Genomic DNA, 26445 nt, shown 5'->3' on the forward strand with positions numbered 1-26445 from the left:
CTCTACAAATTCTAACTACAGTGGCCTTGGCCTGTCTTGTAGACCCAGCTGTCAGACATGTTTTTAATTCTTCTCACCTGCTTCCTCTTGTAAAACCCCTTCCGGTCACAGTTGGGCAGGTAGATCTTCCGGGAGATGATTCGGTGCGTGGCTTTAATCTCCTGCAGTTGGGTCTCCATTTGTATGCGGCAGGGTCCCTGCGAAGAAGAGGAAGGACAGTCAAGGGGCTGAAAGAAGAGGGGTGAGGAACAACATGGAGCCTGAACCGTCTAGTTCCCCCACCCTGTGACTTTCTAGCTGGCAAAGCAGGGAGCAGAAGGCTGAAGGAACATTAGAGCATTAGAATGTTGGGAGCTCCATTGCAGACAATGGAGAGCTCTGGGCTTCTAAAGGCTGGTAAAAGCCTGGAGCGTCAACATTCCAATGTTCTTTGTTCACAGCAACATCAGTGAACAAAGGCCTCACAGAGCCCGAGGGAATTTTAGTCCCCTCAGGCTCAGTGAGGACTTTGTTTTATTTATTAGAACATTCTTCCTTCTAGTGCCTTCTAATAGCCTTATAGCCCTTCGTAGCTGGGCTATACCGGCAATTAAAGTCCTGCTCCCGTGTGAAAGGCCCTCGCGTAACGCTGGAGCGGGCCTTTCATGGCCGGTAAAGCCCGCTACAGCAGGCCCTAAGGCTATAATAGAATATTGGAATGTTAGGAGCTCCAATGAAGACAATGGAGTGCTCTGGTGCTTTTAATAGCTGGTAAAAGCCTGGAGTATCAACATTCCAATGTTTGTCGTTCACAGCAACAGCTGTGAAACAAGCATTTGCAATGCAATGGGTCTCAAGTGTCCTCGAGTTAGGGCTATTAGCGTATTAAGGGCCAGATGTAGCAAAGGGTTTTTCCCATTCTGTGTCAATGGGAAAACGTGTTTGTACATATGGCCCTAAATTGTTAACTGGACTTTTCTTGCCACATAAATTGAAAATGAAAAGTAAAACAGTTGACATAAGCGAGCCGATTCAAAACACCACGGCCGCCGTGAGAGCGAAGGAGAGACACAAAAGTTAAAACAAGTTTGCTCGCAGTCAAACATATTGGCAAAAGTGCAATTATCCATGTAACAGGATCGATGGCCACGGCGGTAACAAAACTGCACAACGGAGGGAAAAATGTAAAGCTTTCACCAATGATAATAAAGGAATTTTGAAAGGCAAGCTCATGAACGAGTGATAGTGATGGGCATGCAGTGGGCGTGGTTAAAAACCCACATCGATACCAACACGTCGGAAAAGCAGCGCTTGCGCGCTGCTATGCTCGACCTAAAAAAGCCTTACGGAGCCCAAGGAGATTTCAACCCCATCGGGCTCCATGATGCTATTGTTTTACTAATTAAAACATTCTGCTCGGGTGTTCTAATAGCTTTAGAGCCCGCCATAGGGGGATATACCACGCATTCAAGGCCCGCTCCCTGTGGCTATGGCTGGCTATAAAGCTATAGCAAATATCCCTCAGGATCTAATCATCTGAGCGATCTGTGGCTAGTCAGTAGAACTCTATTGCTTTGCATGGTCCACCTTTGAAGGAAAAAACAGTAGCCTTCTTTCTCCAAGCATCCTTTATAGCAACTGCGCTACAGTGTGAAAAGCATAGTGAACGGTATGGATTTCTCGATACAGAGACGGCTGCGCACATCACTAGTGGGAGTGGTGAAGGTAAAAAAGTCTCCATTCAGAATTGATGGTATCATAAAATATGAAAAGATAATTAAATCATGTGTCAGCTATCTTAGAGATACTTTAATAATAATATTTTCTTTAAATGTATATACTCAGAACACTTTGCATGAGAACCCATTTTGTAGCTTGTCAACCTAATTACCTATTTCCTTTAAAACTCCTTTGTGAAGATCAAGATGAGAAACTCCCATGACATTTTACCCCCTCAAGCACTTTTTGTTTGCATTTAAAACCTCAGTTCATAATAATTCTCGAAAAGGGGTTGACTTTGAAGCTTGACTGTAAGCCGGATCGAGACATTGACACCGGTGTGCTGTTCTTACAGGTGCATAACTTTTCATGTCCACTTGAATTCTATAATCCAGTAGTGGAAACTGAAATAGCCTCTGAGGTCAGAGGATTGTGTTAGCATCTCAAGTTCATCTGTAACCAAACCTTAAAGGAACAGGTATCAACTCAGATGGAGATGCTTCAAATGTAAGGAGTGAAAGTTAGGTGTTCTGGCCTTGTTCCTCTAACTACAGAGTAGGGATGTGGGGTTCTTGGTGTGGCTGTGAAAATAATGTGCACCTCCTTTACACCAGTATTATGATATCTGAAGATTCTGGCCACAGGCAGTGCCTGGAGAAGGGAGCTATGTGCCTTCCTATGGGACATTGCTGAGTCAGGACACAGTAAACGCCTGAAAGAAGTGCAGTGGGTCTACTCACCAGCTCAGACTCATGTCTGTGGTCTGGTGGCATCCGGGGGTGTGCTGTGTTTTCCACTGGGAAGACCTTTGATTTGGACTCCTTCTTTCGACGCTCCTTCTTCAGAGCCTCTGCTTTGTGATCAGGGATGCGCGCAAACACTGGCCGGTACTTGGGCGCATAGGCCTCATCCACCATCTCTGAAGTGGTTGGCTCTTCATGCTCCTTGGATTCACGCTCTGAAAAGAGGACGAAGAGAGAGTCCGTTATGGTCTGTCTGACGTGCTGCCATAGCTGTCACTAAAAGAGACACTAGCATTCATACACCAAGCAGATCGCGCGCTCTATATCTGGAGAAACTCTACGACACGCCAGTGTCCATCATGCAATATGCTTGCATCACAGCCGACTTGAACCCGCGCCTGTGTCAACATCAGCAAACATGTATAACTCTAAGAATACTTTTATGGTACACCTAGACGCAAACACAAAAAATGGAGAAGAGGCAAATATCCATGTTAATACGAGGCAACACAGGCACACCAGGTAACAAGAAGGAGATTTACAGTGTGTAATGCTTGAATTAATCTCAGCCACTGGTAATTACTCAGGTTGCATCAAGAACATTGTTATATTGCTAGGGTGAGCAGATTTTCACAACCAAAAACCGGGATGCGCACAAACATAGAAATAGGACTAAATGTTGGCACGTCATTCAAGGATACACATATATATATATATATATATATATATATATATATATATATATATATATATATATATATATATATATATATATCGCTGACTGAAGTGTTGTTTAGTCATTGAGTTGGGCCCTGGCTTATGGGAGACCTTATTCACCCCTCATTAAATCCTGCTGTGCTGCTTGCATGATGCGAGGCAGCACAACAGGTGACTCTGAAAATGTTAAGTCGTGTCTCTGCTGTGATAAGCGGACCAGATGACACGTGCGCCTGCACAACTCTGTGCTTAATGTGCACGTTCTTCTGACCCTCTCTCAAAAACCGGGACATGTCTTTGTTTTGACAAAAACTGTCAGGACACCGGAACAGTCCTTACAAAAACAGGCCTGTCGGGCAAACCGGGACGTCTGGCCACCCTATATATATTGCTCACCACGCCACCTCAGTTTGGACCCCGCCACATGCAAATCAGTCTTGACCCTGCTCCATTGGGAACAGTCCAGCCTGAAGTCCTCCCTGAACCAGGAACACAAGTAACCTAGGACCGGTTTCACCCTTAGTAGGACTCATCAGTCGGGTATAGCTTGATTCCAGTGACACAGTGTGGAAATACTGAAATATTGTCTGACAAAAATATAGTGTCCTAAATATCTTTAAAAAAAATGTCACCCCACTCGAGTTAAGAATAGAAATTCTATTCCCAATGGAGCAAGATTTTTATTGACCAAATTTAGGCCAAAACACAATTTTTGTTAAGGATTCCCTGACATACAAAAGGATGTGGGATTAATGGTAATGGTCCCGCTCTTATAACCATTACTCAGCTGGAGAGGACCATATGGTGCTTTAAACAAAACCTATCATTAAACCAGCTTCCGGAGCCCACGCCAACAGCCAATCCCAAGTTCAGTAGTACTGCCCGCAGCCACTCTCCTTCCGCACAAAAAATAGCTGAAATGGTGAGAATAAGCATAGCACGCATAGCTCATCTCGCTGGTCCTGCCGCGTGCCTTGCACGACTGTGATGTGGTGCAATATGACCTTAGCAGACGGTCACTCAGTGGCGCGTCTGCACATTTATATATATATAGGCATGCGCTGTTGACAGCCTATACTTAGCCGCCTGGTGACCTTTCCTGCAGTGAATGGTGTGAACTATTTTATTTCAAGTTATTCCTGTCCCGTCTCAAAGCACTTCAAATCCCTTGGGAAAGCCCTGGCCACATATCAGTGTGCAATGACTAAAGGTGTTTGCCTTCTCTAATGGAGGGGTCGTGGGTGGGGGAAAACCCCAAAGAATCATGCTGTTGAAGAATGGACATGGAGCTCCCAAGAATATGGAGCGCTTATCTCAACTTCTCGTGGGTAGAAGCACCGCTCGCTCGTTCTCCGTGGCACGCGGGGAAAAAATACAGGAAGGGGAGGAGACAGCAGAGGCCTCGCTTTCACCACAGGAAATGGCATCACAACCAGGAACACGCTGGGTGATTGGTTCACAGAAGCAGCAGCTGCGAGATAGAGGGAGTTACTCCACTCTGACATATCCTTCATAAAATGAGAACTCAACCTTTAAGTATGCCATTGGAAAGATAGCGTGGTGTGTTGAGCGCCTGCTGCAGTTTGTATATGTGTAAACTACAAGTCACTGGTTCAAATTCTTGTACAGCACTCAGCTTTCACTGAGGTTGACAATAAAATAAATGTAACAATGGTTACAAACAGCACGATTAGGCAAAAGTTCCGCCTTACCGTCCGCTGTATGGTGTACTTATTGCATTCTTAGACACAGGTCTAGCACTTTACCCCATCTTTATCATCAGTGCTGCTCTGGACTCTGCTTCAGGTGTCGCCGATGGTCGCTGCTTACCGTGCGCTCTAGCACTCAAGACACACTGGGTCTTATTTACAACCCCTGGCGGCAGCTTAGCGCCACCAGAGCCTTATTTTTTTGCTGCTAAGGTGGCTTTTCTGCCACACCATATTTACAAAGTGGCCCAATGCTCTTATTGTACCACTTTGCAACACCTTGCACCACATTATGCCTGCATTAGGCATAATGTGTGCAAGGGGGGCGTTCGGGCACAGGGAGGCCCGAAAAAATGGTGCTGTGAAATGTATAATTCACTGCACCATTTTTGCCATCATTTTTAACGCCGGCTCAGAGCAGGCATTAAAATGACGCACCCATTAAATTCAATGGGCATCCCTGTGCTTTTCTGCACATAGTATAGCAAAGTGCCACAATAGCGTCAAAAATGTTGATGCTATTGTGCTAACGACCGCCATGGTGCGCCATATTGTAAATACAGCGCAACCATGGTGCCGTTAGGAGCCGGTAGAGGGACACAAGAAAAGTGGCATATCATCTATGATGCGCCACTTTCTTGTAAATATGATCCATTGTGTGGACAAAGTCGTCCTCCTGCATTTCTCACCTTGATTGGCTGAGTGGAACATCACTGACTTCAAATCATGTTGGCCACTTTTATTAGGCAGATACATTCTTGAAGCAGACCTCATCACTAGTCATATTTAGACAATAATTAATAAGATTGGCCTCCTGAGGTGGGAGGACCATAGGTGACCAGCAGGGGGCAGTAAAGGAGTGCATTTGCATGGGCTTCCAGTAGAACTTGGCATGACAGGAGGTAACACTTTTGTATTGTCTGCATATTGAAGAGGACTTTCCAGCGCCTAGAAAGGGTCCTGGTGTGTAGTGTGCTAGGTAACTGTTAATTCATGTCATTACGAGGAACGGCAAGTGGTCCAGGGTCACTCAAAGTAGGCTTCAATTCAGGACTGCAGCCTCTACATCTAAGGTCTTCACCACTAGACTCCACCTTAGCCACCCAGTATGATAGCTTATTGGATTCAGCGCCTGCTTCGAGATTTGTGTGCATGGGGCTCAATGCCGGTAAGAGATCAATGCTTAATTTATATTAGAACATCAGAATTTTGGGAGCTCCATTGAAGACAATCAAGTGGGTAAGGTCTAACAATGGCCGTTGTAAGCCTGCCGCTTCAACATTCCAATGTTTGCCTTCCTGTTTCTTCTTTTCTAATTTAGAACATTCTACCTTTGATGGGTGGAATGCTCCAATAGCCTTAGAGCCCTTTTGCCTCAGGCTAAAACCCATTGTAAAATACCTTCGTCCTCATTATAGGTTCTTGCCATAGCCTTGGGCCTATAATTCGGGGGCTGGGCCTTTAACAACTGGTATAGCCCTCAGCAGTGGGCTAATAATTATATGTACATGGCCCAAATGAATTCACTGGCGACTGCTGCTGAAGCCAATCACTTTCACTGCTGTGTATTGCTCCCCAATACTCTCTTAGCACACGGGTTTCTACGGGCAATGACTGTGAGGGTTGCAGGAATATGTTCTAAATCTGGCACACAAAAACACTTCGGTAAAAAGGACCTCAACTCCCACGGCCACAATAACTTTCCCTACTATTTAGCAGGCCACACAAAGATGGAACCCCAGTCTGTTTTTTTAATGCATGGAAAAACAGAAGGAAGCAGCCAAGGCTGAGACTCTATGCATATTAAAAGCACATGATTGGAATCCGGTCTGCAGAGGGAATGCCAGCTTCAGCTCAGGCGTGTTAGTTTTATTTGCGCTCCAAAAAAGAAAAAAAAGGAAAAATATTACTTTCCCCACTTACATCACATGAGTTGGGCTTTGTTGCCAACCCTCCTGTCACGACAGGACTGCCTTTTGGGCGGTGAAAGAGTACACCCGAGTTGGATTATAATATCTATCTAGGAAGCACCAAAAGGGGGTTCAGCTGGTGTAGAGCACCGTCTGTTCTATGAGACAAATTAAACCTAATACGGGGTTGGTGCTTTACTGAGGGGCAGGTTGAGGCTCAGTCATCTCCAGCCTTCATAATACCAGTTATATGTTTTATACGGCACTTAATTCATCAGTTTAAAGTACAGTGAATAACACGTGTTATTACTGTTCAATTTATCGACCTTGGAAGGATGAAATAATTTATTGGCCTTGCCAGAATTTCAGCTGCAGACAAAGTAACAAGCACACACCTATATCCAGTGTTTAATCCAGTGATCCATCTTCCTGGCTAAAAGATTAAGAAATGCAATAGACGCTCTTTGGGAGAGTTTATAAGCCATACAGAATGTACAGTGAGAAGCCTACATTGCAGTGAAATATACCACCATGGGATGTTTGCAATGCAAACACGACGAGCTAAATTGTCACTGCACTTAAATAATAGGTTTCATTATCCAGCTTATTTTATCAGTCTCGGAAAGGTGCAACGTTTGGGGTGGTGATAGAACCTGAGCCCTTTAACATTGCCTTAGACAAAAGTTTATCAAACAAAAACATTCGTTTAAAGGCCAGGTAAAAGTGCTAGAATACAAAGCTAACAAGCACTGGTAAAGCATTAGTCACCAGACTCGTGACTTTCTCAATCCTCGATTTCTTTTGCAGCGGACACTCAATAAGCACATAATGCCATGGTAGTCTTTGGAACTTGAATGAACTATTTTGGGCTAGGCTCCTCGTGAAAGGACAGAAGGCAGTAAGTCACCCAAAGTGAAGTTAGACAATGGTCGAAGTGTGCTGAACCACTGCCCCAAGCTGCAGTGAAAAAAGTAAATAACAACCGACGAAGAGGGTTAACTGAAGGCCCCTGTAAGTAAGGGCGTTATGCGTGTAACTTTAGCAACAAACTGACTTGTCTAACGTCAAGTCCGGAAGAACCTATGCCTGGACTTGGAGACCTCGGGCGCATGCTACAAAGGGGTTAGGATCGTCGAATGAGCAGGTCCACTACCCCAAAGCCTAGCGAGCCCCGCTTGCAACGAGTGTGAAATGTTACTCTTTATACTGAAAAAATCTAAGAATCGCGTCATGCGGGTTCACACATTCCGATGATTCTCAGGATAATCACAGCGGCGGACGAAGGCCTGGAGGCTGTAGTACACGAGTCGTACCACAAGAGAGCGCCAGTGTAGAAGACATGGAGCTTGGTGTACCGTCCTGCTGCTATTCCCAGTACATAACGCATTTTGTGTCAGGTTTAAGGTGTCCTCGTATTGTGCACACAGTTACAAACAACCACCAGACAGCAGAAGCAAAACCGCAGGGGAAATCAACAAGGTATCCATCCTTGGACAAACTCATGCTGTAAAACGCAAATGCGGCGAGTTAGCTCAGCGCGCAACCATCTCCCGCTGGCCTCCGCCTCCCTGTGTTTTCACAACTTTCGAGACACGTTTTTAATTTCTTTTGCGAGTGCTCTGAAGTTGCTTAGGTGGCATGTAGCGCTTTATAAAACTCCTAAGTGAATAGGTAAATGGTGCCCCTCTGGTACCTTCATAGGTTCCGGACACGTGTCACCCTCTGGTGTTTGAATCGGAGCACAGACATGTGATGCTCATCAAATCCTGAAGAGTCGGTGCCAACGAGAGATCTAATATCTCCTGCTCAGAATGCCCTCCAGGCGGGGCAGTATCCGGTGCAGCGCGTCCCTTTGGCCGTCAATGATACCCCCTCTCCCCCATGCTGTGTCACCCTGCCAAGGCCCGTGGTTATTACAGAGTCTGACGAACCTTCCCTTCATCGAATCAGCCCTGGAAACCGGCTGGGGCTCATTCCCTGCCAACAGGCACACAGGCTATCTCAGTCCGAGCAAGTGCACGACTCACCGACCACCACCGTGAGGCCTATTGTGAAAAGAACATTTCGGCATCCTTGAAGTAGGACAAAGGACAACATATTTACTTCTAGCTTTATACAGTTCCGTATGTCTAGTAGGTTAATGCAGGGCGCTGGACAATGCAGAAACAGGACAGTACATTAAAAAGTTATGAGTAGACGTGGTTAGACCCCAGGCACATCTGACATATTTCGGTTGTTCCCACACTGCTGATAGAATTAGTCAAATGCCAGTCTGAAAGGATTTTCAGGAGTTTCCCGAGTCGACAACTAAGGCTGTTCCACAGTTTCAGTCCATGGACCCTCGAGCACCTTTGCCCAAACGTTGTTCTCTTGAAAGGTCGTTTTTGGATCAAATCATCCGAGCAGGAATGCAGTGTTGTGCCAGTTTCCGACGGTAGCCAGGTCTTTGGCCCAGCAAGCTTTGTGCACAACGGAGGGTGTTTTAGCTTTCATCCTCTCAAAGCCAAAAGTGAGCTTTCAGGGCTGGCTTAATGTGGTCATGTTTTATTAACTACAAACACCTCATTGCTGCCTGATTCTGCAGTCTGGATAGCATCAATCCTAGCATCAAATCTCTGGGTGAAGGTAGACGAGACATACAGAATGTTTATTAGATCATACTTACTTTTATGGAAAAAATAGAATATGCTTGTCCTCTTAATGTACACCAATCAATATTAGGTATTGACTAATATCTGAGTGTTCCCAATGTTGTCAAATCACAGAACTGACAAACAGCAAAATTAAGCAACATGACCAGAAATATAATCTTTTTTGGTTCCGGAACTAGAATGGCAGCTTTGACTCCCTAGCTTCAGAGGCAACAACTGAGCTCTGACACCATAACTCCTCCATGTTTTACTACTACTATGATGAGGCAACAATAACTATCAGTAGTGAGACTCCAGATAAAAAGTACATTATTTCTGGTTAACAAGATAAAGGTGCAAAGTGTTGGAGGCCTTCGCTTAAGGGTCTTATGTCAAAGTGAAAACAGATCTGGAGGACAGGGCAGTGGAGGAATAACTGAAGGTGCAAAGGCATCCTGGAAGAGGGTGAACTGAAGTCACGGAGTCAAAGGGTAGGTTTAAAAGACACAGTAAGTAGACAGATGCACGTAAGGCCAAGTCAACAGTGGCAAATACATTGATGGTGGAAAAAAAGGCTTCTCTAGCTTCCTCCGGCCCCCACCATCAGTTTGGGTCCGACTAGATTAGCTCTGTCTAAATACAGATCAAGTGGTGAACATCCCCTGCCCAGTATGTTCTCTCAGCCAACCTTAACTTAGAACAGAACCAAGCTCCTCATGTCTGTCTCGCCAAAAATACCTGAGACAAGCACAGAGATGCCATAACAGCCTAAATGGGGATAAAAACTGGAGGCTAAGTGGGTTGTGAGGAGGAACATGGGCAATTCATGAACGTGACTTATCTTTCATGACTTATTATGTGTCCAAATAATAGTGAGGGGGCGGTTTTGTAAGTTGGAAAATCACCTACTTAGAGATATTGTACAAAGCCAATCTAGCAGCAACTTAATTTGCTGACAGTTTCACCTGATGCTCACAGAGTTGTGTGGGTTCATCATACTGAGACCACATACAGCAAAGCTGCACACCTCTGCAAGTGCCAACTGCAGTAGTGGGCAGCCAACATCACACCTGGAAGATGCAGGCTGCAGACTGTAGAAAGGGAGGGGTCATGAGCTAACGAGTTGAGATGATCCAAGATACAGCTATTTTTACTCTTCCAGTGTTGTCCTAAAAAAATGAAGAGTCAACATGGGAACGCATGGGCACATTTTCCGATACGGGAGAAGCAAGCCCTCATGTTTTCTGCAGAGATCTGCCATGCCAGCATCACACATGGGGCTGATGGAAACAGGTGGTAAATAATAGAGCCCTGATTTTGGGAACATTTATGGTGTTTTAAGGCATCCAAGTACATTAGAAACATATCTACATGTGGGATAAGTTTGAATGGGCCGTTGCATTGCTGGGAGGAATACCACAGATCTGATATTTTTCCTTTAAATTCAACTAAATTAAAGTTCTACATTTCTGATGGGAAAAGTAAAACTACAAGTATACTGCAGGAGCACACACTGATGTCTGCCTCTGTCTGAGTCAGTGGGGGGCAGGCAGTCCAGGGGATACAAAAGGGTGAGGATGCAAGCAACGTAAACCCCTACTCATGTCATGAGGAAGCAAGTGATGTTGTTTGTCTACTCATGCCTTGAGGATGCAAGTGATGTTGTTTGTCTACTCATGCCTTGAGGATGCAAGTGATGTGCTCGTCTACTCATGGTTGAAGAGTGTAAAGTGATGTTTTTTGTAGCAGCAGCAAAGAATTGGACCAACTGGTCACTGTCTATCCAGGCTTCTGAGACAACTGAAGGCGCTGGTTTTAAAATAAGTATCAGTTTGTTTCTTGAAACTCGTAGGTTTCCTTTTATTCTCTCTTTGTCCTGTGGTTATGTTTGAGATGATATCTCCCTCAAGCTTTAGAGTGCCTAGCACGTTTTAAGGATTACATAACATAATGAAGTCACAGATGTCAAACTTCCCAGATCCCCATGCGTGGTGTGCTGCTCCAGTTCAAGTTATTTTTTCTTGCTTTGAATTCTGGGACTTGTAGTCATGTTATACAGCAGAATACACAAGACCGGAAGTCCCAGAATGCAAAGAAAAAACTTGACTTGGAGCAGCACGTTAGGCATGGACCTGAGAAACTTGGCAGGGCTGCAAAGTTACCAGATGATTCCATGCCACCGGGGAGCACGCTATCCCTGCCCAGTTTATCATTCTCCCAGCCACTGTAATCTAAGGACCATAATTATAGCCTGGTTTGCATCACTCTTGCACCAGTCAACGTAAGTGAGATTTATGATGCCACACGAGGCCACCCTGCGTGGGTTCATAAATATCGAGAAATGTAACACAGCGCAAATCGCCGTGTTACATTACTCTGCGCCAGGGAGGGTTTGCATGGGTGTTCCAAAAAAACATTCATGGATTTTGACACATTCCCAGATTTATAAGAACTTGTAAACCTGGGAATGCGCCAAAAAAATATGCCTCTCCAGACGAGGCTTAATTAGGAGAAATAGCTTTATTCCTCCTTGTTTTTCCCTCTATGTGTGCGCTGCACGTTGCAGGAAACACATAAAGAGGAAAATGCCTCCCTCTCGGGATTGTTTTGTGCAGGAAGATGCAGGGCAGCCCGGCAAGGTGACTTGCTGTGCTGCGCCACCAGCCCATAAATATAGGCCTGAGTATTTAGTCCGACTGGTTCAACTGACACGAGTCAGGGTGTCAACACCCAGAATGCATTGGCTTGTTAAATGAAAGCAGAGGTGCTTTATGCCCTGCGGCATGGAGTCATCCGGTAATCTTATTTCATCAAAGTGTGGTGAATGCATTAGCAGGAGGCGAGAGGGAAAAGGTCAGTCGCACAGCTAAGAAGAGCCATGGGTCCCACAAGGGGAAATAGCAGCCTGAGGGTGGAGACAAGGGGGACCTCAGCATAGTAAGAGTAACAGACAAAACATTAGCAGACTAAGAGGCTTGATTTAGATCTCGGAGGAGGGGTTACTCCGTCGCAACAGTGGTGGATATCCCGATCGCCGACATCTAAATCCCATAAAAAACAATGATATTTAGATTTCAGCGGATAGCATATCGGTTACCGTTGAGACAGAGCAACCACTCCACCGTGATATAAATCATGCCCTACATCTACCTGCCAGCCCTTAGCTGCAGTCGACACCAGGTATCCATGAAACAAACTCTGGAAGCAGACGGTGGCAGTATACAGAGCCAGTAAACCACACAACACAATGCATTCTGGTATTTGGAGTTCTTCTAGTCACCAAAACCAGCAAGCACAATAAGCAAATGACTCTTCCTTAGTGCTAGCAGTCTTCCAGAAGCGCTGGCCTGTGCTCGACTAAGCAGCTGCCAAGCGGCCTCATTCCATGTTCACATCTTCAGGCAGCCCTAGATTTTAACCAAATGCACTGTGTAGGCAAGATGTTTATAAGCCATACCTATACTGGAGAAAATGGAAACTACAAAGACCACAATGCACCACTCTGTTGATTAAACAGCCAGGGCAAGATATAGTGCAACATCTAACATGCATCCGCCTGCGGAAAATACCCAATAAAGTCTGTATGTAATAGCCTACGTCTTGAGAATCCTGTGACGAGAAGTCATTAACCGTCCCCAGTAAACACTTCACCCCAAATGTAATCAGAGGTCACACGTTTCTCGGTCTATACACAGATCCAGGGCAGGTCCTTGCATTCTGGTTAATCTAGCGATGCAATTATAAAAGGCAGGGTTACGCAAGGGCGAACCAGACCCTGGACGGGCCCGGGGGCATCAATTACTCCGGTTATTGGCCGCTCTGTGCCCGCTGCACCGTTACGAGCCCTGCAGGGCATCCGTACAGCCTTGGAAACTCCGCCGCGTGCAGGTGTCCTGCAGCTCCGCCTCGTAAAATATTTATAACGAGCCTAGGAAGTTTCTATTCGGAAATGGAAATCCCGTTTTATGGGAAGGAGCGAGAGGGCCGCCCACTTGGGGCCCAGCCGGCCTGACCCTGCGCACCTGCGCGCGCTGCTTCTGAGCAGGCCTGACCCTGCGCACCTGCACACCCGGGGTCGCAGCCGGCCAGACCCTGCGCGCGCACTGCACCTGCACACCCGGGGGCGCAGCCGGCCTGTCCCTGCGCACCTGCGCGCGCTGCTCCTGAGCAGGCCGGACCCTGCGCACCTGCACACCCTGGGGCGCAGCCGGCCAGACCCTGCGCGCGCACTGCACCTGCACACCCGGGGGCGCAGCCGGCCTGACCCTGCGCACCTGCGCGCGCTGCTCCTGAGCAGGCCTGAGACTGCGCACCTGCACACCCTGGGGCGCAGCCGGTCTGACCCTGCGCACCTGCACACCCGGGGGCGCAGCCGGTCTGACCCTGCGCACCTGCACACCCGGGGGCGCAGCCGGCCTGACCCTGCGCACCTGCACACCCTGGGGCGCAGCCGGCCTGACCCTGCGCACCTGCACACCCGGGGGCGCAGCCGGTCTGACCCTGCGCACCTGCACACCCGGGGGCGCAGCCGGCCTGACCCTGCGCACCTGCACACCCGGGGGCGCAGCCGGCCTGACCCTGCGCACCTGCACACCCTGGGGCGCAGCCGGCCTGACCCTGCGCACCTGCACACCCGGGGGCGCAGCCGGCCTGACCCTGCGCACCTGCACACCCTGGGGCGCAGCCGGTCTGACCCTGCGCACCTGCACACCCTGGGGCGCAGCCGGCCAGACCCTGCGCGCGCACTGCACCTGCACACTCGGGGGCGCAGCCGGCCTGACCCTGCGCACCTGCGCGCGCTGCTCCTGAGCAGGCCTGAGACTGCGCACCTGCACACCCTGGGGCGCAGCCGGTCTGACCCTGCGCACCTGCACACCCGGGGGCGCAGCCGGCCGGACCCTGCGCGCGCACTGCACCTGCACACCCGAGGGCGCAGCCGGCCTGACCCTGCGCACCTGCACACCCTGGGGCGCAGCCGGTCTGACCCTGCGCGCGCTGCTCCTGAGCAGGCCGGACCCAGGGCACCTGCACACCCTGGGGCGCAGCCGACCTGACCCTGCGCGCGCACTGCACCTGCACACCCGGGGGCGCAGCCGGCCTGACCCTGCGCACCTGCGCGCGCTGCTTCTGAGCAGGCCTGACCCTGCGCACCTGCACACCCTGGGGCGCAGCCGGCCTGACCCTGCGCACCTGCACACCCTGGGGCGCAGCCGGCCTGACCCTGCGCACCTGCGCGCGCTGCTTCTGAGCAGGTCTGACCCTGCGCACCTGCACACCCGGGGGCGCAGCCGGCCAGACCCTGCGCGCGCACTGCACCTGCACACCCGGGGGCGCAGCCGGCCAGACCCTGCGAGCGCACTGCACCTGCACACCCGGGGGCGCAGCCGGCCTGACCCTGCGCACCTGCACACCCGGGGGCGCAGCCGGTCTGACCCTGCGCACCTGCACACCCGGGGGCGCAGCCGGCCTGACCCTGCGCACCTGCACACCCTGGGGCGCAGCCGGCCTGACCCTGCGCACCTGCACACCCGGGGGCGCAGCCGGCCTGACCCTGCGCACCTGCACACCCTGGGGCGCAGCCGGCCTGACCCTGCGCACCTGCACACCCTGGGGCGCAGCCGGTCTGACCCTGCGCGCGCTGCTCCTGAGCCGGCCTGACCCTGCGCACCTGCGCGCGCTGCTCCTGAGCCGGTCTGACCCTGCACACCTGCACACCCTGGGGCGCAGCCGGCCGGACCCTGCGCGCGCTGCTTCTGAGCAGGCCTGACCCTGCGCACCTGCGCGCGCTGCTTCTGAGTAGGCCGGACTGCGCACCTGCAGGCGCAGCCGGGGTGATCCAGCGCACCTGCGCGCGCTGCCCTTGGGCCTGCCCGGCCCTGCTCACCTAGGGGAGCAGCCGGCCTGACCCTGAGCACCTGCGCGCGCTGCTCCTGAGCAGGCCTGACCCTGGGCACCTGCACACCCGGGGGCGCAGCCGGCCTGACCCTGCGCACCTGCGCGCAATGCTCTTGAGCAGAGAAGACGCTGCGCACCCGGGGGCGCAGCCGGCCTGCCCCTACACGCGCACAGCACCCGCACACCTGGGAGCCGGCCTGACCCAGGGCACCTGCGCGCGCTGCTCACGAGGAGCCTGTAGACCATGGTTGGGGTGGCTTGGACCGACACTCTAAATTAGGCTATAAGCCACAAGAGGCCCAATGTGTAAATATCGTTTGCGGTCACAAAAACTGCAAATTGCAAACTAAAATAGGAAACATAAAATATGTTTGCAACTGAAAAATACCTTTTTGTAATGAGCAGAAAAGCCATTCCGACTTGCAAAATACATTTGTATTTTTTTAACCAAATCATAAGTAGCGTCCCTCGTCTTTGAGAGCCTCGAGTATCTGCATTAATGAAACGTCACCCCCGTGCCACCCACTGAGCTGGTGACTAATTCCCGGTGAGAAGCTGTCTCAAAAAGGGCAGCTTTCCCTTTCGGAATCACGTCTGTCAGCCTCGAGGGAAACAGACCGTGATCCAGGGGCCGATGTCTGCGAACCTCTCCACACCCCCATACCAGTTACTCCAATCCAACATTTGTTTTAAGAACAGCTTGTGTTCCTTTAAGGCATGTTGGCTGCTTTAAAAAAAAGTTCACTTGGAATTAATGCGAACTCAGGGAGGCAGTGCACTGTCCCTTGCAGGCCCCTATCCCTGACATCCAGGTATTCATGGTGAGGGGTCGACGAATGCCTACAGCTTTATTCACTTTTCAGCACGAAGGGGAATTTGCAACCTCCCGAAACTCCATATTTTGTGCTGCGACCTCTTTGCACATAAGTCTCATCGCAAAACCAGCCCAGGCCACAAACCAGCCAGTTTGCGATTGCCAATGCTTGTTTGTGACTTCGAACATCGATCCCTAGATTATCAATCTTAGGCTTTTCGTTTACAAATCATTGTTTTGGGTGGGCGCATTAAATAAATTGTTGTTAATTTAGTAACATCTCTTCTGTTGCTAGGTGGTCTTGAAACTAGATTTTTAAAGCAGTTCGGTGGGCACCTCTCTACCGTCCCCCACGCCCAATTCATCTGGTCTGCAGAGACAAACACACAGCCCGAGGGCACTGGGGAAAGTGTACAGATGTTGTTGAGACACCTGCTGACCCCAGGGCCTGGCTGCCTGAGCTGTTTTTGTTCTGGTCTTTCTGTGTTTACCCTGGGAGTGCCTAGGCAGCCCTTGGGCAAACAGGGGTCAGGCCTGATGGGTGACAAGAGCCACATCTGCCAGACGTGTGGGGCTGTTGGCCTAAAGTCAGGACTGCAGTGGTGCCACACATGGTATGAATTAACTGGAAGCAAGACAAACTTAACAAGTAATGGAGGCAGAGTGTGTAACGCTAGCAAAGTAACAAAGTGCAGAGAAGCTGGGTTAAAAACGAGGGGATGTCCGGGCACGGAGCCGAGTCCCCGCCTCCTTTCATCATCCTATGATTCTAGGCAAATCCCTAAAAATGTAATGGCTTTTAACCATGTCAGATTAATTGGGCGCAGGGTAAATTTCATACTCACCCATGCTCATTTCTTTAAATTAATCTGGAGTGGTCAGTTTTCCTCCTTATGTATTGCAGTTGCTCTGTAGACAACTAAGCACCAAAAGTTAGTGCCTAGAGGCCACGTTAGTGCCTAAGTGCACTTGTTACGTTTAACATAAGACTGTTTAGCATAATCGAAAACACATGGTATCAGAAAGCTCTGCGAGGTGGTAGGAAGACCGCTCTGTCTTCCCAGGCGCGATGAGTAGCTCACCCAGTCCTGGTATATTTTTGTTGCATTCTGGGACCTGTAGTCTGATTTGATACAGAGATGAGCCGGACACTGACAGGCTGAGCTTGTCACGCATGGACCTGGTAAACACTAGCGCTTTGCAGCGGTGCATGAGTAAATGTTGTCACAGTTTACAATGATTTTATGCAGTAACATGGCAAGGATGTCATGCGCCCTGATACAAGAAAGGAAAACGTCCCCTTTGACTGCTCTTAGGGTAGTAAAAGGCAGCAAGTTTCAGAATTCACTGGGCCCCTCGGGGTTCTGGGTCCCGGCGCCGCTGCATCTGCTGCACCAATGGTAGCCAGGCCCCTGGTTTTATGTGCAGTGACTTCAAGGCTGCGTAAAATGTACAGATGGGAGGCTGCATCCCTTTACTGCTCACTGCTTTTGATGTTTAGACGGGGTAAACTCAATTTTCCTTCTTCCCAGGAAATCAAGGTGCACAGTTTCCTACTGACGAAGGCGCGCATGTATTCCGCGTTCCTTTACAACACTATTTGTTTTGCAGTTCTGTATATCGCGAAGATATTGGAGCGCTTCACAAGAGCAGTAGCCCTGCGCCTTCAGGTGCAAATGGCGTACACTAGGGGGCGCCCACGACACGTCAAAACTAAGACCTGTAGAAGGTGAGGCAAGAGAAGAAAATAATGCATTTTCGGTTTCTTTTTATTTGGTGATTTTATAAGGTGCCACATGCTGCCAGGGGCCGCTTCTGGGAGCAGCAATTGGCCGTCTTCATGTGGCCTTATCAGTTTACAGGGCTAAGAGAAAGAGAAGATGCAGAGAGGCAACATTAACCTCGTGGGCATTCTCTGACAAATAGTTAAAGCATATAGATTTTGGGCACTGAACAATTGAGTCAAAAATAGAAATTCTGCTGTTAAAATCCAAACACTGATTCCAGTGGACACCAACAGTGACCAGTTCCCAGATGAAAGTGGAATTTGCTCCACAGTGGCCCAAGAGATGCCCATCTAGTCTTACTCACCAGTCAGACCTCAACATCCCCAGACTAACCCACATCACACCCTGCCTCAAGAAACTACACTGTCTCCAGATCTAGAAGAGATGTCATTTCAACGTGTTGACCCAGGCATACAAAGCCCTGTACAATGAAGGACCAGACTACATCAACAAACGCTTGACATTTCACCGACCCACCACACACCTACGATCTTGCCTACCTCTTCCTCGAGGACACCCTCCGGATCCGCCGAAAAAACAGCGGTGAACGCTCTTTCTCACACTTGGCAGCCAAAGCTTGGAACAACCTTCCCTTGCACTTCAGGATCACCCTATTGCTCCAGCAATTCAGGAAAGGACTCATGGCCTGGCTTGCTCGAATGAACAGATCACGACGAAGCAAGCAGCAACTCCCGGGTGATTTGCAGCACTCTACAAATCCTTGAGTGGGTGATTGAAATCCTTGATTGATTAGCCATGTTTTGGAATGCCCTCTTGCCCACCTCTTGAGTGGGATTTACAGGGTGTGGAGAATGCCACACCCATGGTGGTGATCTTCGCACATTTAAATGGGCTAGCGCTTGCCAGACTTTCGTCTGTGAATTCCTGGCAGGCATAAAAAGGTAAATTTGGTCGCCAACTTACCTTTCCTACTAAATTAGCCATTGTGAATAAGGCCCTTGAGGTGTTTTGCATAAACTGCAGGGTATGAGGGGTCTCTTAATGTAAGCTTCAGCTTGGCCCAATACAAACCCCTCTCTTAAAGGGCCATCTGCGCTTCTTTCATTCCAGTCATATCTGGGCTGTGTGCCAGCTGGCACCTAACACCTTGATACCAATGCCCCCGAGGAAACAAAGACACGTGTCACTTTACAAGTGTTTAAGGGGTAAACCATGACAAGAGAGAGGTTTTGGACTTTTCCAAGCTCTTTTTGTATGAGATATGCCTGCACTATAACAATGCGAGATGTAGCAGGCTGGGGAAATTGCATTAATAACTCTATATGGAGCACTTATTAATGTGCTTGCTACTACCCAAAAGGTATTCTTTCAGCAACCTCAAAATAAGAAAAGACTGAAAAAGAACAAGAAAGGCTCCACATGTATGTCTGGTAGCTTGCACGCTGCTTCTTCATGGGGATTTACTACCTCACTTATATTGTAGGATTGTAACTTGTGACCTCTGCAGGACCTCTGCAACAAAATCATTAACCCACCAAGCTTTCTAAATAAAATACAAATCTGTGACCCGCATGTCCCCACGCTGTGGTTTGCTAGAAGCCTGCTATCCCGGGGTTATGCTGTTGTATAATGAGTCTAAAACGACTAGACTGCAAACAGATCTCTCCAGCATGGGCATGGACCACCATAGTTATCTTCCGGCTGTTTTCAAGTCACTGGGCGCACAATTATCTCTGCAACTGTGGCCCTAATTCATGAGATATCTTAAAAAGCCGTCGATTTGTTGCCGGCTAGGTAAGCAGCAACATAAATGCTCTCAGATTTGTCCTTGTTGCCAATTTCTTTTAGGGTGAAGTTTTTTAAAAATAAATGAATAAATAGGTTAACACTCACCGACTTTGTTTCTCAGAACTCGCGAGTACCCCGTTCTGCTGCCACCCCTTGACACCTAATTTATAGGTTCCTAGAGTAAACATTTTTTATTACCGGCCCTGGCGAACAGACTGAAATGTTTATTTGTATTTTCCCAAAGTGTAGTTCTAGTTTTGTTTCACGTGTGGACCCAAAACTCCTAGGGCGGTATATAGTGAATACTACTCCCTGCTCGTGGCTGTACGCAGTTCGTGCCCCCCCCCCCCCCCCCCCCCGACGCTCCCCCCCCTCCAACCCACCGCCATCCCGCTCCCCACTTCCCTCCCCCTGGTCTAGCTTAGATGTTATGCACAAGGCTCAGATAACACACACTCCCCTTCACATGCAGCAAGCAGTGTACTCCCATGACCCCTGCCCTCTGCCCTGCGCCCTCTGCACCGACCCCAATTCACCCCAGTTCTGCAGGTCACAGCTGCACACCTGACCCCCACCACAGCCACCCCTTTCCCCCAACAGACAGACCTCTGTTTGCTCAAACACAGAAAAGTCCAGGCCCAGGCAATAAAAGAGAGAAGAGATGAAGGGGGGTCGTGGGGTGGGGGTGAGGGGGGAGCCACAAACAAGGCCTGGGGGGGAGGGAGCCCTGGGACTGCTCCGCCTCCAGCCGCCTCACGTCTCTGAGCTGACACAGCAGATCTCAAGGCAGCAACGTGCCTCGGGCTAAACATAGCGCGGCCCTGCCTGTTTCTATCTGTATCATTATTAATAAAAAAAAAATGCTGATGAAAAAAAGTGAGCTGCCGTTTTTATCCAGAGGCTTTCGCAAAGTTATTTATAACCTATCAGAAAGATACATTCACGTGAAAAAGGACGGCAGAGAGTCGACGCAATGATACAAGCATTAACTCGAAGGGATGAACGGTTGAGTCGGCCCTGCACGGTATTACATAGACGTCAAAGAGACAACAAAAACCGATGGCTAGAAAGGCCCGAATCAATTACTTTTATCCACTGGGGTTTCCACAGTCAGCATTCCACTCCGTCATTTTTAGCTCCTCTGTGTCATTACAGCAGGGGTCTGTCTAAATATATGCAAATCAGTCTTGGCAGCACTGAACCAATCATATGCAAATCAGCCTTGAAGTTTTGGTGCTGACCCGGGTTGCTAAGCGCCATCCTCAGAAAGAAACACGTTTTGGCCTCATTCATTGGTGAAACAGAAGGCCTGGGCATTCACCTGGCACATAGAAAGCCTCACAGCGGGGCCAAGAATGGCTTGCCGGTGGCTACTAGCTAAGAAGGGGCCTAAACAGGGCCAAACTCAAAAGGCGACTGTGCAGCTGCGGGTTTACTACATAAACATGAAATTACCACACTTAATTACAAATCCAATGGAAATCCAAAGGAAATTCAATTCCTGCAGCATTACTTGCTGATTTTAACAAAAATATTTTCTGTCTCAAGTGAATCAAAAGTTATTAAAACTTTTTTTCCCCATATCGGGCTTCATACCGCCGTATTGGTGTTTTTACACAATAAAAATAACGTGTGTTTTTGTTACCAAATTTCAAGGCAATTAATTCACTGGCCTCAGGGTGGTGGGAGGCTTGCCAGGGTGAGTGCCCACAGGTAAGCAGTTTGTGTCTATGTCACCGCGGGATCGTCATAGCAGTAGGCAACTACTTTACTTGTACCCGTTGTCTGCAATTAATTTGAAACCCACGACATCCCCTACTTTCTTGCACCCAGACCGTCACACCTGCACACTCAATGTCCCTTCCAATGGTGCCCATTCGCTGTTATGCCTCTCAACCGAGAGGCCAACATGGGTTGCCTTAAGGAGTTGGCTCCACCCGAGGGCTGGAGACTGTTTACGAATGTGTTTTGTGAAGGAGTGATGCCGCCATGTAATCCACCCCAACATGTGTCTATAAAACCTGATCTGAGTGTTAGGACGAATCTGCCCGTTTTAGGGACACGTGCGAGCAAAATCAGCATCACTGAAGATGCTGGTCCTTCTGAGAGAGTCCCAGGAGTTCAGGGGGACTTGCGCTTGGCAAAACTTATGGACCTGACTGCAAAAACATCCACCTAGAGTATCCCACTGCACCCGGACAGTTAGAACAATACATCCCTTTTTAGATCCAAATTCACTCCATCTCCTCTACTTCATCGTGAAAATAGACCCTCTCTTAAACTCATCGTCAAAGCCGGTAGGTCACCTGCTAACTTATCAAGGTGCACCCACCCACCTCCCCCACACACACATCATCAAAGTAGGTCACCTCCTCTTGACTCACTGTCGTATCACCTCCCAACCTCTTGCCATATCCCTTTCAGTGTACCCCACCGGAAATGAACTCTTTAAATCGGGTCACCTCCGGTTTCACTGCTAGCCGCCGCTTAGGCAATACACACCCAAAAAACCCTGGAGCCTAAATATAGGCAACTCAATTTTTCCTATTAAGCGCTGTGGAAAGAACAGAAGGTGGGTAGAACCAACGAGTGTACAGGTGGATACAATGGAAGGACTGCACAGGTGGAGAGAACAGAAGTTGGTTAGAACAAAAGGTGTGTGGGTAGGCAGAACCAAAGGAGTGTACAAGTGGATACAACAGGAGTGCGCAGGTGGGACAGAACAGAAGGTGTGTGTACAGGTGGGAATAGGTCAGAAGGTGTGTACAGGTAGACAGAACAGAAGATGTATACAGGTGGGATAGAACAGAAGGTGTGTGCACAGGTGAGATAAGGCAGAAGGTGTGTGCATATGGGCTAGAATAGAAGGTGTGTACAGGTGGATAGAACAGATGAGTACAGGTGGGATAGAACAGAAGGCAGGTAGAACAAAAGGTGTGTGTACGTAGGTAGAGCCAAGGGAGTGTACCGGTGGATACAACAGATTAAGTGCACAGGTGGGAATAACATACGATGTGTACAGGTGGGTAGAACAGAAGGCGTTTGCAAGTGGGATAGGACAGAAGGTGTGCACAGGTTGCTAGAACAGAAGGTGTCTAGAGGTGGATAGAACAGAAGGTGTGTACAGGTGGGCAGAACAGAAGGTGTGTACAGGTGGGTAGAACAGAAGGTGCGTACAGGTGGATAGAACAGAAGGCGTGCACAGGTTGGTAGAACAGAAGGTGCGTACATGTGGTTAGAACAGGTGCATACAGGTGGATAGAACAGAAGGTGTGCACAGGTGGGTAGAACAGAAGGCGTGTAGAGGTGTCTAGAACTGAAGGTGTGTAGAGGTGTCTAGAATAGAAGGTGTGTACATGTGAGATAGAACAGGTGTGTACAGGTAGGTAGAACCGGATATGTGTGCAGGTGGAAAGAACAGAAGGTGGGTAGAACCAACGAGTGTACAGGTGGATACAATGGAAGAAGTGCACAGGTGGATAGAACAGAAGGTGTATGCACAGGTGGGACAGAACAGAAGTTGGTTAGAACAAAAGGAACAAAAGGTGTGTGGGTAGGTAGAACCAAAGGAGTGTACAAGTGGATACAACAGGAGTGCGCAGGTGGGACAGAACAGAAGGTGTGTGTACATCTGGTAACAGGTCAGAAGGTGTGTACAGGTGGATAGAACAGATGATGTGTACAGGTGGGATAGAACAGAAGGTGTGTGCACAGGAGGGATAAGGCAGAAGGTGCGTGCACAGGTGGGATAGGGCAGAAGGTGTGTACATATGGGCTAGAATAGAAGGTGTGTACAGGTGGATAGAACAGAAGATGAGTACAGGTGGGATAGAACAGAAGGCAGGTAGAACAAAAGGTGTGTGCACGTAGGTAGAGCCAAGGAAGTGTACAGGTGGATACAACAGATGCACGGGTGGGTAGAACATACGATGTGTACAGGTGGGTAGAACAGAAGGCGTTTGCAAGTGGGATAGGACAGGTGTGCACAGGTTGCTAGAACAGAAGGTGTCTAGAGGTGGATAGAACTGAAGGTGTCTACAGTTGGGTAGAACAGAAGGTGCCTAGAGGTGGATAGAACAGAAGTTGTGTACAGGTGGGTAGAACAGAAGGTGTGCACAGGTTGGTAGAACAGAAGGTGCGTACAGATGGATAGAACAGAAGGCATGCACAAGTGGGTAGAACAGAAGGTGCGTACAGGTGGGTAAGACATAAGGTGTGTACATGCGGGATAGGACAGGTGCATCCAGGTTGGTAGAACAGAAGGTGTCTAGAGGTGGATAGAACAAGGTGTGTACAGGTGGGTAGAACAGAAGGTGTCTAGAGGTGGATAGAACAGAAGTTGTGTACAGGTGGGTAGAACAGAAGGTGTGTACAGGTGGGTAGAACAGAAGGTGCGTACAGGTGGATAGAACAGAAGGCGTGCAGGGGTGGGTAGAACAGAAGGTGCGTACAGCTGGATAGAACAGAAGGCGTGCACAGGTTGGTAGAACAGAAGGTGTCTAGAGGTGGATAGAACAGAAGTTGTGTTTAAGTGGGATAGAACAGAAGGTGCGTACAGGTGTGTAGAACAGATGATGTGTACAGATGAAGGTCCGTACAGGTGGGTAGAACAGATGATGTGTACAGATGAAGGTCCGTACAGGTGGGTAGAACAGATGATGTGTACAGATGAAGGTCCGTACAGGTGGGAAGAACAGATGATGTGTAAAGATGAAGGTGTGTACAGGTGGGCAAGCTGTTACATGTGCAGTTAGAGCAAAGTGAGCTGATCCATGTTAATTGTGCAGGGACTGCTGCACGCGCATTGGCTGTACTGGCATGAATCTCCGGCAGGGTGTAGGGGCTGGTGAGAGGGGCACCACATCAGGTGTGCCAGGACCACAGTCCGACTCTCTTCAACAACCCAGCGTGGGCACAGGTCAGTCTTGGGTGGTATTAGAGGGGCCACCGGAGGTGTGCAGCAGCGCACTCCCACTACAGCAAGAAACGTGCACGGGAAAGATGTTCATGCGCTGTCCTCGGGGGTGCAGGAGTGCAGTTTTACACCGACATCATATGCAGTGTACACACTGCCATCATGTCAAGGGTACAGCACAGACACTCACACACTGCCATCACACCAAAGGTGCCGAAGACATTGCCATCACACCAAAGGTGCAGCAGACACTGCCATCACACCAAAGGTGCAGCAACAGACATTGCCATCACACCAAAGGTGCAGCAACAGACATTGCCATCACACCAAAGGTGCAGCAACAGACATTGCCATCACACCAAAGGTGCAGCACACATTGCCATCACACCAAAGGTGCAGCAACAGACATTGCCATCACACCAAAGGTGCAGCAGCACATACTGACGTCACACCAAAGGTGCAGCAGCACATACTGACGTCACACCAAAGGTGCAGCAACAGACATTGCCATCACACCAAATGTGCCGAAGACATTGCCATCACACCAAAGGTGCAGTAGCACACACTGACGTCACACCAAAGGTGCAGCAGCACATACTGACGTCACACCGAAGGTGCAGCAACAGACATTGCCATCACACCAAAGGTGCAGCAGCACATACTGACGTCACACCAAAGGTGCAGCAGCACACACTGACGTCACGCCAAAGGTGCAGCAACAGACATTGCCATCACACCAAAGTTGCAGAAACACATTGCCATCACACCAAAGGTGTAGCAGCACATACTGACGTAACACCAAAGGTACAGCAACAGACATTGCCGTCACACCAAAGGTGCAGCAGCACACACTGCAATCACACCAAAGGTACAGCAACAGACATTGACGTCACGCCAAAGGTGCAGCAGCACACATTGACGTCACGCCAAAGGCTCAACAGTACACACTGGCGTCACGTTAAAGGTGCAGCAGCACACAATGACGTCACACCAAAGGTGCAGCAGCACACAATGACGTCACACCAAAGGTGCAGCAGCACACACTGATGTCACACCAAAGGTGCAGCAGCACTCATTGACATCACACCAAAGGTGCAGCAGCACACACTGACGTCATACCAAAGATGCAGCAGTGAGCACTGGCAATACATGAAATGTACTTAAGGCACAGCCGCTCCCACACTATGATCAGCGGTGCAGGTGCACACTTGTGCACCACTGATGCTGCAGTACTGCCATCACTTCACGGGCGCAGCAGCACACACTGGCATCACACCGAGGGCAGTGAGAATGCCATCGGATGACGGGTGCCACACACTGCTACCACACTGAGGGTTCAGCAGCAATACCACACGGTACCTGCAAGCATGCTGACGCACAGGTGCACTGTGCAACGACAAACGTGTGTGCCTGCAGAGGGACAGCAGTGGGGCGTCGGGTGAGGGGCATATCCTGGTGCAGACGGCACCACGGAACACAAGGAGAGCAGAGGAGTCTGCGCGTGCACTGGAATCGGTGGTTTCGTGCACGATAAGTGCATGGGGCCTCGATGACCACAAGCCTAGTGCAACAGCTCATTGACCTTTATTTAAAAAAGTTCTCTTGATTACAAGTATGGGGAACTGCCTGCCCTCTGTGACGTGTGCCAACCCCGTGCAGCGTAACGGAGGCGTTCATGGGAAGGGGTGCGGGCTAATATTTCACATGGGGGGCGGGGGGAAGGGGGGGTTAAGACCGATGCTGTCAATAGGGAATAAGTGGTAGGCTGTGACGCACAGGACAAGACCGGCTCTCAGGGACGTAGAGGGCGTTTAAACAAGGGAGGGCCATGTTTAACAAACTGGGAGGGGAGGGTGATGCGCACTCAGGTGCCACGCT

At 49.3% G+C, this 26445-nt stretch overlaps 1 protein-coding gene across 1 annotated transcript in view; it reads right to left on the bottom strand.

The window, feature by feature from the left end:
• IGFBP5 (insulin like growth factor binding protein 5) overlaps positions 1-26445 on the bottom strand; it is a 39322-nt gene that overhangs the window by 10184 nt on the left and 2693 nt on the right. Inside the window, exons 2-3 of the mRNA XM_069227063.1 lie at positions 2439-2656; positions 78-197 (exon numbers count right to left, since the gene is read on the bottom strand). Coding sequence (XP_069083164.1) covers positions 78-197; positions 2439-2656 — 338 coding nt within the window. The remainder of the gene's footprint in view (positions 1-77; positions 198-2438; positions 2657-26445) is intronic.

The sequence above is a fragment of the Pleurodeles waltl genome, chromosome 3_2 (genome assembly GCF_031143425.1).
Source record: "Pleurodeles waltl isolate 20211129_DDA chromosome 3_2, aPleWal1.hap1.20221129, whole genome shotgun sequence".
Classification (NCBI taxonomy): domain Eukaryota; kingdom Metazoa; phylum Chordata; class Amphibia; order Caudata; family Salamandridae; genus Pleurodeles; species Pleurodeles waltl.